Source organism: Heloderma suspectum, chromosome 2 (genome assembly GCF_057233095.1).
Source record: "Heloderma suspectum isolate Gila_16-S chromosome 2, 16-S_ref, whole genome shotgun sequence".
Lineage (NCBI taxonomy): Eukaryota > Metazoa > Chordata > Lepidosauria > Squamata > Helodermatidae > Heloderma > Heloderma suspectum.
In genome coordinates this window covers 61,468,085-61,484,401 of record NC_139459.1, presented here as the reverse complement: position 1 = coordinate 61,484,401, position 16,317 = coordinate 61,468,085, and the positions used below count along the sequence as shown (strand labels likewise).

At 39.6% G+C, this 16,317-nt stretch overlaps 1 protein-coding gene across 31 annotated transcripts in view; it reads left to right on the top strand.

Annotated features, from left to right (window-relative positions):
• The window catches only part of ARB2A (ARB2 cotranscriptional regulator A), a 362,761-nt gene that overhangs the window by 261,629 nt on the left and 84,815 nt on the right, over positions 1-16,317 (top strand). Inside the window, exon 13 of one of the 31 annotated variants that reach the window (XM_084833663.1) lies at positions 929-14,713. The exons of 29 other annotated variants lie outside the window; for them this stretch is intronic. In XM_084833663.1, the coding sequence (XP_084689789.1) occupies positions 929-1,011 (83 nt within the window). In that variant the 3' untranslated portion in view covers positions 1,012-14,713. Of the gene's footprint in view, positions 1-705; positions 14,714-16,317 lie in introns of those variants that run through there. One more of the 31 variants, XM_084833659.1, reaches the window with a different exon arrangement.

Below are 16,317 nucleotides of genomic sequence, written 5' to 3'. Positions count from 1 at the left end.
AGAGATGTGGGCCCACCACAGAAAAGGCCCTGTCCCTGGTACTTGCCAGCCTAGCAGCTCTTATTGATGTTCTAAAGCAGTGGTCTCCAAAGTGGGGTGCGCACACCCCGGGGGGGGGGTGCAAGACGTTCCACTGTGGTGTGCGAGCTGCCTGATAATTGAGCAGCCTCTCGCTGCTCCTACGAGCTGCCATTGTGTACAATGGCAGCAGTGGCAGCAGCAGCAGGATGGGACAGGAGCCGAGATGGAAACTTCATGGCATTTCTGTCTCAGCTCCAGTCTTATCCTGCCGTGACCACCAAGAGCAACTGTGCCAGTCTCTGCCAGGCACAGCAGAGGAACGCATAGTTGCTTGCTCCTGGTGGCACTGGAACAGCTGCCTTCCTGCTGAAGGGGAAGGGGAAGGAGATTAACCCTTCCCACTCTTCTTTTGCAGAATGAAGCTAAGAAGGAAGCAGGCACTTTCCTCTCAGCTTCCATCCTGCCAAAGGAGAGTGGCAAGGGTTAACAGCCCAGGCCAAGCCGCCATGTGGCCAAGGAGTGGGGACTCTGGGCTGGCAATCCTGACTCCAGCTCAGGCAGGGGCCTGGCCAAACACACTTTTCCCCTCCTTGCAAGGAGACCTTTCCTCTCTTTACAAGTTGGCAGTGGTGCCCTCGTTTGATGTGTGCCCAGTTAAGTGTATTTACAGATTATATTATCTAGTTTTAGCTAAACTAACCCTCAGAAAATGGACAAGTGGCTTAAAAAGATTCCTGCAAAGAAACCGTGGATTGAATATAATAGTAATAATGTGAGCACAAGCGAGCAACAAGAAAATGGCAGAGCTGACACTTCTTCTACTCCTAGTACGAGTTCTTCATCAGCCACATTACGAGGTAAAAAAACTTGAAAACTGAATTTTCTAACCTGTTTAAAAATCTTTCAGATGAAGAGTTTCAGTGGATTTTGAACCCATTTGTTAAAGATATAAAATGCAACACCCTCCAATTAGTTTGCAGAAACAACTGATTGACATAAGGGAAGATGGAAATTTCAACAAAAACCTTTACATAATTGGTGGATGGGACTGAAAAATGAGGATCATGATTTAGCAAACGCAGCCAACAATGCCCTTCTTCCATTTGGATCTATATGTCTTTGTGAGGTTTCTTTTTCAGCTATGACAGCCATTAAAACCAAGTATCGAAATAAACTGAACTTAGAACCAGACCTTCGGATCGCTGTATCACAGTGTTAAGCCAAGATTTTCAAAAATAAGGAAGCATATTCAATCACATTGGTCTCACTAAAAATATTATTAATAATAATACTTTAAGTGAGAGCAAAAAAGTTTTTTGTACCGTTAATAAATTTTAAAAATATTTTAAAAATATTATTTATTTCATCTTTATCTCATCCTTTAAAATATTTTGTATGTTTTATAATGTAGATAATATATTAATACCTTAGTGCATGTATATAATTTATAAATAAATATACATATATTGGGGGTGCGTGCTCAAAAATTTTTCGCTGATAGGGTGCACGATCAAAAACGTTTGGCAACCACTGGTCTGAAGAGCAGGGCCTTGGATGCTGATTTATGTGCAAGCAGTCCTTCAGATATCCTGGCCCAATCCCAACACCTTAAATTGAGCTTAAATTTGGAAACAAATAAGCAGCCAATGTAATTGGCATAGAATAGATGTGATGTAATCAGCAACCTAGCTCCTACAAAGTACAACGATTGTTGCTGCATTCTGCACCAATTTATGCTTCCAAACTATCTTTAAGGGCACATAGAGTGCATTACAGTAATCCAGCATGGATGCAACAAGGCATGTGTCACTGAGGCAAAATCTTCCTTCTCTAGAAAAGGCTGCAGTTGTCAAACCAAGAGTTTACCAAGAGTAAAATGTACTGTTGACCACTCATGACACCTGTACCTCCATTGAGACTGCCAAGTCCAGGAGTACTTGCAAACGATGTACTTGCATGAGAACCAGGTCAATATCTTTGAAGCATCACAGACTGGCCTAGTGAACCCTGATGTTGTCCTTTGTTTGTTAGCTATGGCTCTAAGACAGCCTACATGTTTTAGGTGAAATACTGTTTACCCAAGTACTCTAAGATTTGTAGGTAGAGAAAAAAGCACATTCCACAAGAACTTTTGTTTTTAAATTGTTATGAGGCTGACCATCTCAGTTTAGTGTTCTTCTTTGCTCCCTTCAGAAGGTAACTAGTGGAGCTACGTATTTTTTAAAAATAGAAGTTGCATGCCCACAGCAATTTGCAGTATTGAGTCCAAGATTTCCCAGTAGCTATGTATCGTATTGCTAAAAAGTTACCTTTTTTTGCAGTGGTGAATGTGCGCTTTTGATTTAATAAGACAATAACACATTCTTTCTGTTTTTATTTCTTAAGTTTAATGTAAATGGAAAGAAAATGTAGCTAATTGACTAGAACTATATGACTAGTTTTTCACATCCAGTGGAATTAGAGTTTGTGTCGAACAGTATCCTATGCAGCATGATAAATCACTTTTGAAGCTCAGGGGAGTTTTGAAAGTAATTTGTGATGTGACATACAGATCTGCTGCTCATAGATGAAAAAGTAGAAAATCCCACAGGAAATGTACAAACTCTTGTGTATGCCTAAAGTGGCTTTTGGATTCTGCCAAGAATGTCCAGAATGTATTATACCACAGTTGGTTCTCTCTGTCATTTGATTAGTATGATTACTTGATTGTCAAGAAGGTCAGGGTTTTTTAAGTTCCTCCACTTCTCCATTTACTTACTAATAGGTCTACAAATGTTAAATGATTACTCACTGCGGTTAATCATGCAAAGTTTCTATCACAAACTAAAAATTACCTCTGAAGTATAATTGGATCTAGCAACAAGCAAAGCTGCTGCGCTCAGGACAACAGAAAAAAAACACAATTGTGCAGGTTAGACAAACGTACCAGCTCCCCATATCCACTACTACATTTGATTAACAAAGCATTAAAGATTCCAGTTTGTATCCAAAGCTAGCAGTTAGTTCATCTTTCATGGTGAAACTACTGTGATTTTTGTTCTAATAATCATAAGTCAGAAAACTCCTCTGACATGAGTGGCCATGATCCTAGACAGCCATGATACATTTGCAGCCCTGAGAAGCTTCTCCCGCCTGAAGGCTAGGGAACTCTCAGAAAACGACTGGGAGGTGGGACTGCATGGGATTGGTGCTCACACTGCCTCCACCCAATTTGAGGTGATGCCCTCTCATTGCAGCCATCTGCCTTACAACCCAAGCCATTCTTGGGGGATTCCCTGACCCACAGGAGAGGCTTTTCAGGGACTCAGGGGGCTGTGGGAAGGAGTGGGGGAATCCCCTGTGCACATGCATCTTTGAATGAATGCAGAATTGGGCACCACACAATATATATTTAAGCCTGAATTTACCACGATAGTGACAGGTCTTGAATTTGTACTGTTTCTAAATCATTGTGCTCTGATGTGTTAATGTGATAAGAATTATTTTGTTTCATATTCTCAAAGTTGATGGAAATACTAAAAATGGCTGCTCCTTCTAACAAAGGGCAAGTTCCTTTAGTTTATTAAATTGTATGTTATCTTGTACTTAAGATGTTTGCCTTCTTAACCATTTCTCAAAAAAATCTCAGCTTTTACATTAAGACCAATTTGTTTCGATATATGGATTATATGCAGTAAGACATGTGTACATTGTACAAAGTTACACAACACTATTGATGTCTTTCCCATTGTTGTCTATAGAAGTTTACAAGGTCTGTTGTAAATTGGGGGTAAGTGCTTGTGATGTGCACATTGCAATTTGGCTGGAGCAGTCACCATTTCTCTGATATTCTTTCACTGGATGGCTTTAGAAAAAAATGTCTGGCACCAGGATACTATTAGGCTATAATTAGTGTAACTAACAACTAATATGAAAGAGCAGAATAGAGGTCACCATAAGACTTCAAAGGTCTTAACAGGTTAAGGTTGGAGGGCAATCTGTCTCCTTGCTTAATCTGTTGCCATATCTGGTGAGATTTGTTGAAATCTTCAGCGACCTCTAACCTTGAAGTGTTGCTCTCTCATAATTTACTGGTCACATGCCATGTTCTTTATTCCCGTCTGTTTAGATGAGCATAGGACTTTGTGAATGGCAGCTTCATTTTAGAGTTCATGTACAAATGTGCACGTATTATCAACCCTTCACTGCAGATACAAGATTATGGTTTAACTGCTTTAACATTCTTGTTCTGCCAACACTCGACTAACAAAAACAGTTCTTTGCTATACTGTGCAGCTTGATTTCTATATGACATTTAAAACTAAATACAGAAGAAGCTGTAATGCACTGTTAAGAATATAACATTGTGTTATTTCTGCCACCCTTAGCTGCCTAAAGTTGATGTTATTTGTGTGCAGGAAAAATGAATACTGCTTTCAGATAAGTCTGGTACTTACAAATAACTTCGATTTTCTTGCAAGTAAATCTTAACTCTTGTCAGTTTCATATGTTTCTATGCGTTTTCTATCATAGTTTGCCTTAAATAAAAACTTGGAAGGCATTTGGTGGAAGGCTAAGGTGTTGGCCCCTGATTGTCTCTATATGACATTTTACTTTACTTTTTTATGATGCATTTTTCTGAGATTAGGGACCCCTTCAAGACAGAGAAAGAGGAACATATGGAAAAAGTGACCGCCCCCTACCACCTTTTCACACTGTGAGGTCTCAGCAATATATTTTCTGAATGTGTTTGAACACTGTAGGCCTGCTGCCTGAAGTCACTTTGCAAAGTAATACACAGCCATCCATCCTAGGCTTTGTTTTAATTACAATTTACATTTTAAAGGCCTTTTAAAAGAATATGAGAATGAAAGAGGAGAAAGTAGTCTGAGGCCAGATTTGAAGATCTTTACTGGAAAAAAAGTCATACAAGGATTTTTCAAGCAGTGACACTAAGAATAGTATTTGGAAAGTCTTTTCTTTCAAGACTATCTTGCGATTAACTAAGGGAATACTACATCAAAGCTATACTGACTTCAAAGCTCAGAATCACTTACAGCTTACAGCTATTACTAAAATCTACCACTTCACCCTGCCAACATCTCATCTTAGCAGCTTCACTAAGTTATACCCATCTACTTCCTATCCTCTGTTTAGAGAGAGAGAGAGAGAGAGAGAGAGAGAAAGTAAAGACCCAATTTGAATTTAATATTATTTCAAGCGCTAACATAGCCTCAAATAAGAGATGCAAGCAACAGAAGGGGGATTTTTATACATTAAAATTGAGGTCAAATTATTGTGATTTCCATATTTGCAGTTTCATCTGTCTGCTCTAATGACACATCCTATGATAAGTGTCAGGGCAGCATTCTGCTGCAAGTTAGCCCTCCATTGACATGATCAAGTTTGCTTTTGATAGACAATGTCCTTTGTTAAATAAATTACTACAGAACTCGTATTTGCAGCAGAGTCCTGTACAGTAATTCTTGGAAAATATAGTTAAAACAAATAGTAATTTGTTAAAAGAACTGAACACTACTGGAGCGCAGTATTATTCTCACCTACATATTCTTTAAAATAGAACATTTCAAAATTTGATCCAATAAATTATTGGTGGAAGTTTTCCATCGTAACTGATTTTCAAAGGGATGTGGTAATGTGCACTATCTGTTCTAATCTTGTAGTGCAATTGATCACTGATAATAACTTGTTGCTGTATTTTCCGCTTTATTAGCTTAAAAAAATAGGAGTAGAGTCTTGTATATTGGATAATGCTATCAACTGATCACTGTTTGTTTTTTAAATCATCTAATTATCTGGATTTTATATAATTTAATTGATCAATTGCATACATTTATATATTTAAAAACTTTAATGAGTGGGTCTTTTTGAGATGCCTGAAGGAAGAAGATGCCCTTCTCTTCAGTGTAAAATAGCTTAGAAATTTATAGTATGATAGCTATGGGTATAGGCCAGAAAGGGAAACCAGCAGTAAGTTTATTGATCATCAAATCTGGCACAGGGGGGATGAAGTTGACACGTCTATGTGATCTGCATAGGTGCAGGCATTTCAAAAGTCCCAGAGTTTTTGCTTATGGCCAGCCTTACTAATTAAATCTGCTATTAAATTTAGTTAACTGTTCTGATTAATTGATTAAAGTTTTTGGTCTTAATAGTAATTTACTGTGGTGTTAATATTGCATTTAAAAGTGCTATGTTATTATTTTCTGATTGGGAATTTTTATGCCTAACTTGTTCAAGTGGTACATTAATCTTGAAATAAAATTTCTCTTGTAAATGATATGTTAACCGAAAGTTAGGAGCAAGTGAGAGTCTTTGAGTATGTTTTATAGAACAGTTTGTATGTTCAGTAGAGATCTGTGACATGCTGTCTGGAGCTGTGCCATTAATCCATTTACAGCCATTTGTTGCAATGAAGAGAAATTACTAGCAAAAGAAGTGATCATACATTAAGGAGAATGGCTTTGCTTCATTTGTACTCCTTTTTTTAGTTTGCAAACGCAGCTGGCGCTCTAGCAAATGTTTAAGCCAGTCTTTTTATTAAAATTGAAAGAATGTGGCAACAGTCAGCAATTTTGAGCCTCTTGGCCAGAGTCCAACCAGCTACTTGTTTGGCCACACTTAGTTCCACATCGCTGAGTTTAGAAGGCAGAAATGGCCCAGTTCTGTGCTGACCTATTGGTCATGACCACTCCTACCTCATTTTGAGGGCTTTACATCCTAATCTTCTTGCACACATAATGGAGGTCTGCAGCAATAAATGAAGATTTAAAGTACAGAAGCTTGCTGGCTGTTAACTAACTGTTTCAGATGAATGATCTGTAATAGGTATAAATGAATGAAAGCAATGCATTAGTTGAAAAAGATATTGTCTCTCAAGAATTCACATATGAAAAGGGGAGAAATGCCTAGGAAGTTACTGTTAGATCTAAAATATGGATGACAAGTGTACATTCTTTCTAAATAACATGGTTTTTTTTTCTTTTTAAAAGTAGGAAAAATGCTTCCAGGCTGGCTGATTATAGAATCATAATGTCAGTGTGTTTGAAATAAACAGTTGTTATAGAGTCATGTGCCACATCATCTTTGAATTTATATGTTTCCCTTCATTGCTGAGGATTTTTTCTTAATATAATACATTTCCCTGGAATAAATTGTGCATAGTACGAACAACAGAGTCATTTGAGGCTCATCAAAATACAGAGGGGCATCACGTGTACTGTCCTTTTGTTAAACTTGGAATATTACTTTTTTATTTTTTTATTTTTGTATGTCTTGCAGCACAAAAGTGTGATCTACAGCACTAGCAAGGCAGGCTAACCACATGTGACTATGTTAGTAGCAATAACCAGTCTGAGCATTAACTCTTTATGAGATAACACTGGCCACTATTTGTATTTTTATTCTAAGAAATGCAGTTGCAATGCAGTTGCAGAACTCACATTTGTGTGAGTTTTCTGGTTTTCTGTAATTTATATCCAGGCTTTAGCCATAAAAATAAAGAAGTTCAATTGAAATTAAATCTCAAGTTGGTAAAGGAAAAAAAGCTGTAGCTTCCAATATTTGTTCTTGGATTTGTGCATACAATTCTTGAAGGTGTATGTCCCTTAAAGGTGGTGGTGGTATTATTATTATTATTATTATTATTATTACTGTAAATGTATTTTCTTTGTACACACTTTTTTGTGTAGTCTTTTATCTCCTTTATTTTCAAAGATTAAGACTGCATTTAAATGTCGTTTGGATATAGCACTGTGGAAAATGTTCCTCCAATATGAAGCTCTCCTTTGTACATTATTAAGCATCCTTAAATGCATCTATTTTTATCATTCATTTTATTTGATTTCAAAGAGCATAGTCCCATTGTAGATGGGGAGAACTGTAACTGTCTCAAGTGGCTTAGCTGTAGTTTTTTTTAAAAAAAGCTACTGGATTATCTGCTACATTTGTAAGATTTTTTGATACCTATTGGATGGTGAAGAAGCCATGATCTTCTACTTGAATGTTACTTTTACACTATCCAAATATACATGAAACTAGATTCTTAAGACCTATTCCTATTACTTTTTGTACCAAAAATACTTAATATAGGGTATATTAGTAACTGTGCCCATGAATCATTATAGAATGTTTTATCAGCAATGCAGAGCCATTATTCCTATGTGACAGGTGGATATACCAGTTCAAATAGTTTGAATCAGGTGTCAAAGGGGGTTTTTTAGAATGAAAAGCTACTTGGAGAAAAAAATGAAGCCATTCCAGTTGTCTTGGGCCACTTACAGTGTATTATCTATGAAAATCATCTTGACTGATGCTGCTCCTATCAAAAAGAGTTCATGAGAAACTAATCTTTTAAAAATTTTGGGAATAAGATAAGCTCTAACTTTCAATGATAATGGTCAAAGTAAAGAGGTAGGTGCCACTGGTTTGTGTTAGGTGACACTGTGCCCTTCCTGTCTAATTTGATTACACAGAGCCACCAAAGCCCCAGGCAAAGCTGATTTTAGTTATAATCAGCTTCTTAACCTTTTGAGAACTAACATAAACACTACCTACTAGTGGTTAATTATGTTAAATGGTTACATACAACAAAGTGGAAAGGTAAAAATGTAGAATGAGAGCAGTGCATGTTGTGATGAAATATAGCAAGATTCAACAGTTCAGCAGATTACATAGTTTGCTTTATATCTACACTTACTGTTTTACTGTCTAGAGAGATAAAATTCATATTTGTGTAGCAAATTCAAGAGGGGGAAATTCAAAATCAGACAGGCTTATGTCAGTGGTCAAAAGTGAAGTAATTTTTGCTGTATTATAAAAAATTAGACATTACAAATGATCGACAGATGCACCACAGTCATGTGATCTGTCTGCAGAAGAACCATGAGTGACACAGATTTTCTCTACACCGTCTTCAGAAGCACTCTCTTCTTGGCTTATGGATACTAACTTGACACATAGCTCAGTTATTATAAAGTACATATTCTGCATATAGAATGTCCTAAGTTCAATCTCCATCACTCTCCCCACTTTTTTAAAGGTGGCAGGGCCATGAAATCCCTCTCTCTGATGTTGGGCAGCTGCTGCCAGTTAGAGTAGACAGTTCTTGGCTGGGTGACTCATCTGACTTAACATGTGACAGTTTTATATGTCTGAAGAGGTTCTATAGTGCTTGGCATGCAGAAGGTCCCAAGTTCAATTCCCCATGCCTCCATTTAAAAAGGATCTCAGGCAGCAGGGCTGGAAAAGAACCATGTCTGAGACTTTGGAGTATTGCAGGTGCTGGTCCTTGTAGACAGTATTCAGCTTCATAAGTTCACATGTTCAAATCACTTTTTAATCACTCCACCCCGTCTCCAAAAAGTGCCTTTGCTGGCATCTTCTCAACTCTCAACAGTGAACTATAATGGCAGTTACAACTAGAATAGGCTGGAAAAACCATTGAGTGCACATACAGCTCTCTTGATCAGGTGAACTCAAGATTCATGGTGGTGATATTTTGTACTTCTTGGATGGATAAGAAGTCCCATCCAAATTATCCTGTCATCCCCATGAGTGCATTCAAATTAACCTGAAAGACCTATTTTATGATAAAAGGTTTGCATTGTTTGACTGTTTAGGAGAAAATGAAATGACAAGTGACAAAATGGAGGGTGAGGGGCCACTATGGAAGGGTAGGAGAGAATGAATAGAAAGAACGATGTTATAGAACCAGCTGGCAAATTAAAAAGTAACATCAGTGGGCCAATGGTATGTCATGTTTTTATCTATTTAAATTACTTTCTGCATCCTTACATATTATTACTACAAATTGTTGCCATTTACCTCAAGCCTTCTGGATAGGGTGTCCTACAAATTTAAGTAAACTAAGAAAAAAAGAGAGATGCTAATAGGCATAGCAGCCCTATCCAAATATATTATTCTTCAGGACCATTCTGACCTAATGTGACAGAGATTTGAGTCTCCTATTCAAAGGAGAATAGACTTTAATAAACCTTAAGTTGCCGCTATGTTGCTTTACACACTGCAGATAATGATTTTTTTTTTCTGACATAGGCCATAGTACTGAAGGTGCTAAATCCCCAATTGTTTCCAGACATCCCTTCCTTTTCCGGCTTCTGTCTATCTCTTCTAGTTGCAGCAGGTTTGCTGCTCTGTTCATCACAGCACTGCTGCATGTGGCTAACCACAGGCAGCAGCTGCTCTTCAATCCCGTTTTGGCTGGAAGCCCTTCTTCCTCTCAGCTGTATCAGGTTGTGGAAGTGTTCACTGCTGCCAAGACACACCACATCTTACAAATGGAAAGCAGCACCAGTGGGAGATTGTAATAGGATAGATGGTTGGAAGCTGGGTGACAGAAGGATGGGAGAGGATGCAGGAGATGAAGCAAAAGAAAGTATATGGCAAATAAGAAGAAGGGGAAGGGAGTGCTGGAAGACAAGTGAGAGATATTTGATTTTCTGAAGCTAATGTGAAAGAAACAATACAAGAAAATAAAGCAGAAAGATATTGCAAGAGAAAGAAAAAGCGTGAGAATAAAACTGAATTGACAAAATTTGAGAAGAAATAGCAAAATGCTGTAAAGAGAAAACATAAAATTTGAATTGATTTAGTTAGATATTTAAAGGCAGATGGTAATCCCTAAGGTTCACACAGTGTAGTATACTGATAAATATTTTTTGTGAATATTCTAAAGATTAGGCAATCAGCAGCCCATTTTTAAACATTACTTGGATGTAAGTTCAAAACTAGATGTGACATTAAATGTGTCTTTGCATTTAATAAGGACATTTTAAAAAATGCAAATAGCAGCTGCTGAGGAAGTTGATAATTATCAGGGTAGCAGTAGGCGGGGAATGGGAGTCTAACCCTTTTGTCCCTGCTTAAATTGTGATGAAAATCCTTCCACACATACATTCCCCAGGCCATCTAATGGGAGTGGCATACAAAAGCAGTGAGACTGCAGGAGATGTGGTGCAAGCCTGGCAACAGCAGCACGAAGCAAATCAAGATAGTAGCTACGTGGAAGGCATGTATTTTATGGTTTTAATTGTTGTGAACCATCCAGAAATCCTTGTCTCTTGGATGGTATAGAAGTGTAATAAATAAACAAATGAACATACGGGAAGCCAGGGGAGTTCCTCTAAGGAATCATCTCTATCACCTCCAGATCTTAAAGGAGACCAGGCTCAGCCAGGGTTCTTGGCTTGAGTGAAGAAGTCCCATGTTGCAAGGGAGGTCAAGGAAGACACAGGTTAAACAGCAAGTTTATTCTGCTCGTGCTTACTACATGAAAAACCTTTAAAAGCCTGCAAAAAGCTGAAACATGAGTCATTCCCATGACCACTCGAAACATAAATACCTCAGAAGGAACCATAGATCTTCATCTAGTAGCCCTTCTTAATCCAAATCATCCAGTAGGAATTCTCATAGCTACAGCAGCAATTGGATTTCCCTAAAGTCCAGCCTCAAGGGTGGGCACTTGCATCCAACACCTGAACAGGGGGTAGCATAAGGGGACAGCAACCCCCAACTGAGGCTCAGTTGTCTTTCCAGGAACTCTTGGGGAGTACTGGCCGTTAGCACTGGTCAGGATTTCTCTTCAGGGTGCTAAGAGGCTTCCTCAATCACCCCTCAGAGTGAGGATGGTGCGTTAACAGAAGAAGGTATGAACTCAAATATCAACCTGGCCTGTATGTTCCTGATTTAATTTTTTTATAAATTTCTTTCTAAGGCAGTAAAACCTTACAGTTCACAACAGAAAAGAACAAGGAGTAAGGGACTCCATCCTATCTACCTCCTGAGGTATAGGCAGTTTTTCTACAGGAATCAGTGAAGCCTCTGATGGTGTCATTTCCAGAAGCTTCCAACAGACCACTCACAGTAGAATTATTTGAACAACATAATCCACTGCATAGTCAACAAGCGATACTCACTACCATAAGTTGCTGAGTGCCTCCAATGCTTTCCATAGAAACTCCTGTTGCAGCTGTCATCTTCAGCAGTGATATCCTCTGAGGGTAAGGGTGGCCCCAAAGATACACATGATAAGTAAGTGGGGGACACATTATGCAAAATGTCAAGGCTTCAGCAGCAGCATTGGGGGCATCAGTCACCAGTTCCATCTTTGCCCAAGCTACTTACCTGTATATGGAAGAGACCGCCTCTGCAGGCTCTTCAGTTTCCCAAGGGTATAAAAGATGGCCTTCAGATGATTTCCCTGTCAGTGACCCAGCTAGCAGATTCCTTCCTGCTTCAGCTGACCTCAAGAGCCGTGCTGACCAATGCAGTGGCTAATTGCAGTATCTGTCTTTGGAGATGAACATGCATACCAATTTGTAGTCCAGGGTGGTGAGCACCACATTCTTGGGCTCTAAACTCTTCAGTGATCCACTAGAAGCAGTTCTGGTGGAGACCACATGAAAGAAGAAAGCTCACCCCACAGCAAAGGAGGAGTACAAGAAAACTAAGACTCAGCAGTCTTTTTGGACCACCAAATGGTTCTAAGCACCAGACCAGGAAACAGATTTAAATCCAAGAGGCCACACATTAATCTGTCCAGGAAAGGCTCATCCCAATCATCCTCTGAAATTGCCTCCTCTTCTTACTCTTTCTCCAAAGGAAACAAGTAGATTCACTGCAATGATGCCTGGCAGACCTGTATACCATTCAAAGCCCTAAATGGCTTGGGGCCAGGTTATCTGAAGGATTGTGTCCTCCCATATCTACTTGCCCAGACCTTAAGATCATCTTCAGGGATCCTTCTCTAGGAGCTCCTGCCAAAAGAGATAAGGCAGGTGGCTACCAGGAAAAGGGCATTTCCTGTTGTGGCGCCCTGGTTGTGGAACGAACTCCCTAGAGAGGTTTGCCAGGTGAAGACTTTTTTATTTTCTCAGGCATTTTTAGCATTTTAGCATTCCAGTTTTTTTTATCTCTGCTGTCTTAAATCTGCTATTGCATTTTAAATATCTGCACTGCTGCTAGGTTTTAGTCTGGTTGTATTTTTATTCTATAGTTTTCATCTATTATATTTTTGTATTGTAGTTTGTGTTGTATTTTCGTGGTTTTAATTTTGTGAACCATCCAGAGAGCTTTGACTACTGGCTGGTATGAAAAATAAATAAATAAATAAATAAATAAGTGCCCTTTGCTATAGGTGTCATCTCTTTCACTTTCGAAGTTGGTGGGCATAGAAAACCATTGAGATGTGTTAAGGGAGATGGTTTCCAGGTAGGAGAAGCACCTATGCACCATTCAGCAGCTGCTGGACATAGCAGCCATAAAGCCAGAGATTCCCCAGGATATATTTTATGTTTCTCTTGGTGATAGAACAGAACAGAGGGGTGAGGGCTATATTGGGCTTGAAGTGGCTCAACCAGTTCATTGCAAAGAAGCACTTTCAAAATGGAGACTTTTAAGTCAATTATGTCCACCTTAGAGAGTCAAGATTTCGTGGGATAAATAGACCTGTTAAAGGCCTACCTACATATCCCAATGAGGCCATCCCACAGGAAGTACCTGTACTTCACCTGTCAGCACAGGCAGTTCAGGTAGAGGTCACTGCCATTTGGCTTACACATTAGCACCTCCATAGAATCATAGAATAGTAGGGTTGGAAGGGAACTACAAGGCCGTCAAGTCCAACCCCCTGCTCAGTGCAGGAATCCAAGTCAGAGCATCCCCGATGTCCAGCCTCGTCTTGAACGCCTCCAGTGTGGAAGAGCCCGCTACCTCCCTAGGTAATTGGTTCCATTGTCGTATTCCTCTAACAGTCAGGAGGTTTTTCCTGATGTTCAGCCGGAATCTGGCTTCCTGTCACTTGAGCCCATGATTCCGTGTCCTGCATTCTGGGATGATCGAGAAGAGATCCTGCCCTTCCTCTTTGTGACAATATTTCAAGTACTTGAAGAGAGCTATCATATCTCCCCTCAAGTCTTCTCAGTGCTCAACATGCCTAGTTCTTTCTCTTCATAGGGCTTTGTTTCCAGTCCCCTGATCATCTTTCTTGTCCTCCTCTGAACCCTCTCCAGCTTGTCTGCAGAACTGGACACAGTACTCCAGATGAAGCCTAACCAGTGCTGAGTAGAGGAGACCTAGTACTTCATGTGATTTGGAAGCTATGCTTCTATTAATGCAGACCAAAATAGCATTTGTCTTTTTTGCAGGCACATCACATTGTTGGCTCATATTCAGCTTGTGATCACCAACAATTCCAAGATCCTTCTCACTTGTAGTGTTGTTGAGCCAAGTATCCCCATCTTGTAACTGTGCATTTGATTTCTTTTTCCTCGGTGCAGCACTTGGCATTTATCCCTATTAAATGTCATTCTGTTGTTTTCTGCCCAGTGCTCCAGTCTATCAAGATCACTTTGAATTTTGTTTCTGTCTTCCAAGGTATTAGCTATCCCACCCAATTTTGTGTCATCTGCAGATTTGATCAGCATTCCCTGCACCTCCTCCTCCAAGTCATTAATAAAAATATTGAAGAGCACTGGGCCCAGGACTGAGCCCTATGGTACCCTGCTCGTTACCTCTCCCCAGTTTGAGAAGATCCCATTGATAAGCATTCTTTGAGTCTGATTCTGTAGCCAGTTGTGGATCCACTGGATCTTTGTTTCATCTAGGCCACTTTGAGCTAGTTTGCTCATCAGGATATCATGGGGTACTTTGTCGAAAGCTTTGCTGAAGTTGAGGTATATTATGTCCACAGCATTCCCACAGTCCACGAGGGAGGTTACCTGATCAAAAAATGAGATCAGATTCGTCTGGCAGGATTTGTTCTTGACAAATCTATGTTGGTTTCAAGTATTTGCTGCATTGTTTTCAAGGTGCTTACAGATGGATTGCTTTATAATCTGCTCCAGAATGTTCCCAGGGATTGATGTCAGACTGACTGGTCTGTAGTTTCCAGGTTCCTCCTTTTTACCCGTTTGAAGATAGGGACAACATTAGCCCTCCTCCAGTCATCTGGCACTTCACCTGTCCTCCATGATTGCTCAAAGAGGATAGATGGTGGTTCTGAGAATTCTTCTGCCAGTTCATTTATTACTCTAGGGTTCAGTTCATCTGGCCCTGGAGATTTGAACTCATATTAGGTGTTCCTTGACCATATGCCTATCAAACTCAAGTTACAATCCTGCCCCTTCAGCCTGTACTCCGCCTTTCCCAGGGGGCTCATAGACCCTCTTTTGGGAGATGACTGAGCCAAAGCAGGAATTGAGCACTTCTGCCTTTTCTTTGTCATCTGTTATCATTTTGCCATCCTTATTAATAGGTGAACCACCATTTCTTTCCTCTGTCTTTTACTATGCATGTATCTGAAGAAAGCTTTTGTGTTGCTTTTAGCATCCCTCGCTAACCTCAGCTCGTTCTCAGCTTTAGCCTTCCTGACGCCATCCCTGCAATTCTGTGCTACCTGCCTGTACTCTTCTTTGTTGCTTGGCCTTCTTTCCACTTCCTATATGTGTCCTTTTTTGTTTTCAGGTTATCTGTGAGCTTTTTGTGAAGCCACATTGGCTTCTTCTGTTGTCTTCCACCTTTTCTTCTTGTTGGAATTGTTTGTAATTGTGCCTTGAGAATTTCCTTTAGAAAAAACCCATCTTGGACTCCTTTTCTCATTAGAGTCGCTTGCCATGGGACCTCACTTACTGTTCTGAGTTTATTAAAATCAACTTTCCTAAAATCCACGGTACGGGTTTGGCTATGCTCGGCTTTTCCTTCCTTTAGAACCATGAACTCAAGTATAACATGGTCGCTTTCCCCCAGAGTTCCTGTAACTGCTACTTTACCCACTAAGCCATCTCTGTTGGTTAGGATCAAGTCAAGGATAGACGATCCTGTAGTTCCCAGCTCAACTTTCTGTAGGAGGAAGTTATCTGACACACAAGTCAGGAATTTCTTGGAGGGGCCATGTTTTGCAGAATTTGTCTCCCAACAAATATCGGGGAAATTGAAGTCCCCCATTACAACTACATCATGCTTCCTTGAAACATTGGCTATTTGCTTTACAAAAGTTTCATCCTCGCCTTCTCCTTGATTGGGTGGCCGGTAGTAGACGCTGACCACCATGTTCCTTTTATTCTTTGCTCCATTTATTTTAACCCAGATGCTCTTGATAGGGCTACCAAGCTCATCCTCTTGTATTTCTGTGCAGAGATAAGCATTTTTAACATATAGTGCAACCACACCTCCCTTTCTGTTCCTCCTGTTCTTTTTGAACAAGTTCTATCCTTCAATTGCTGTATTCCAGTCATGAGAGTCATCCCACCAAGTCTCAATTATACCTATCAAGTCATA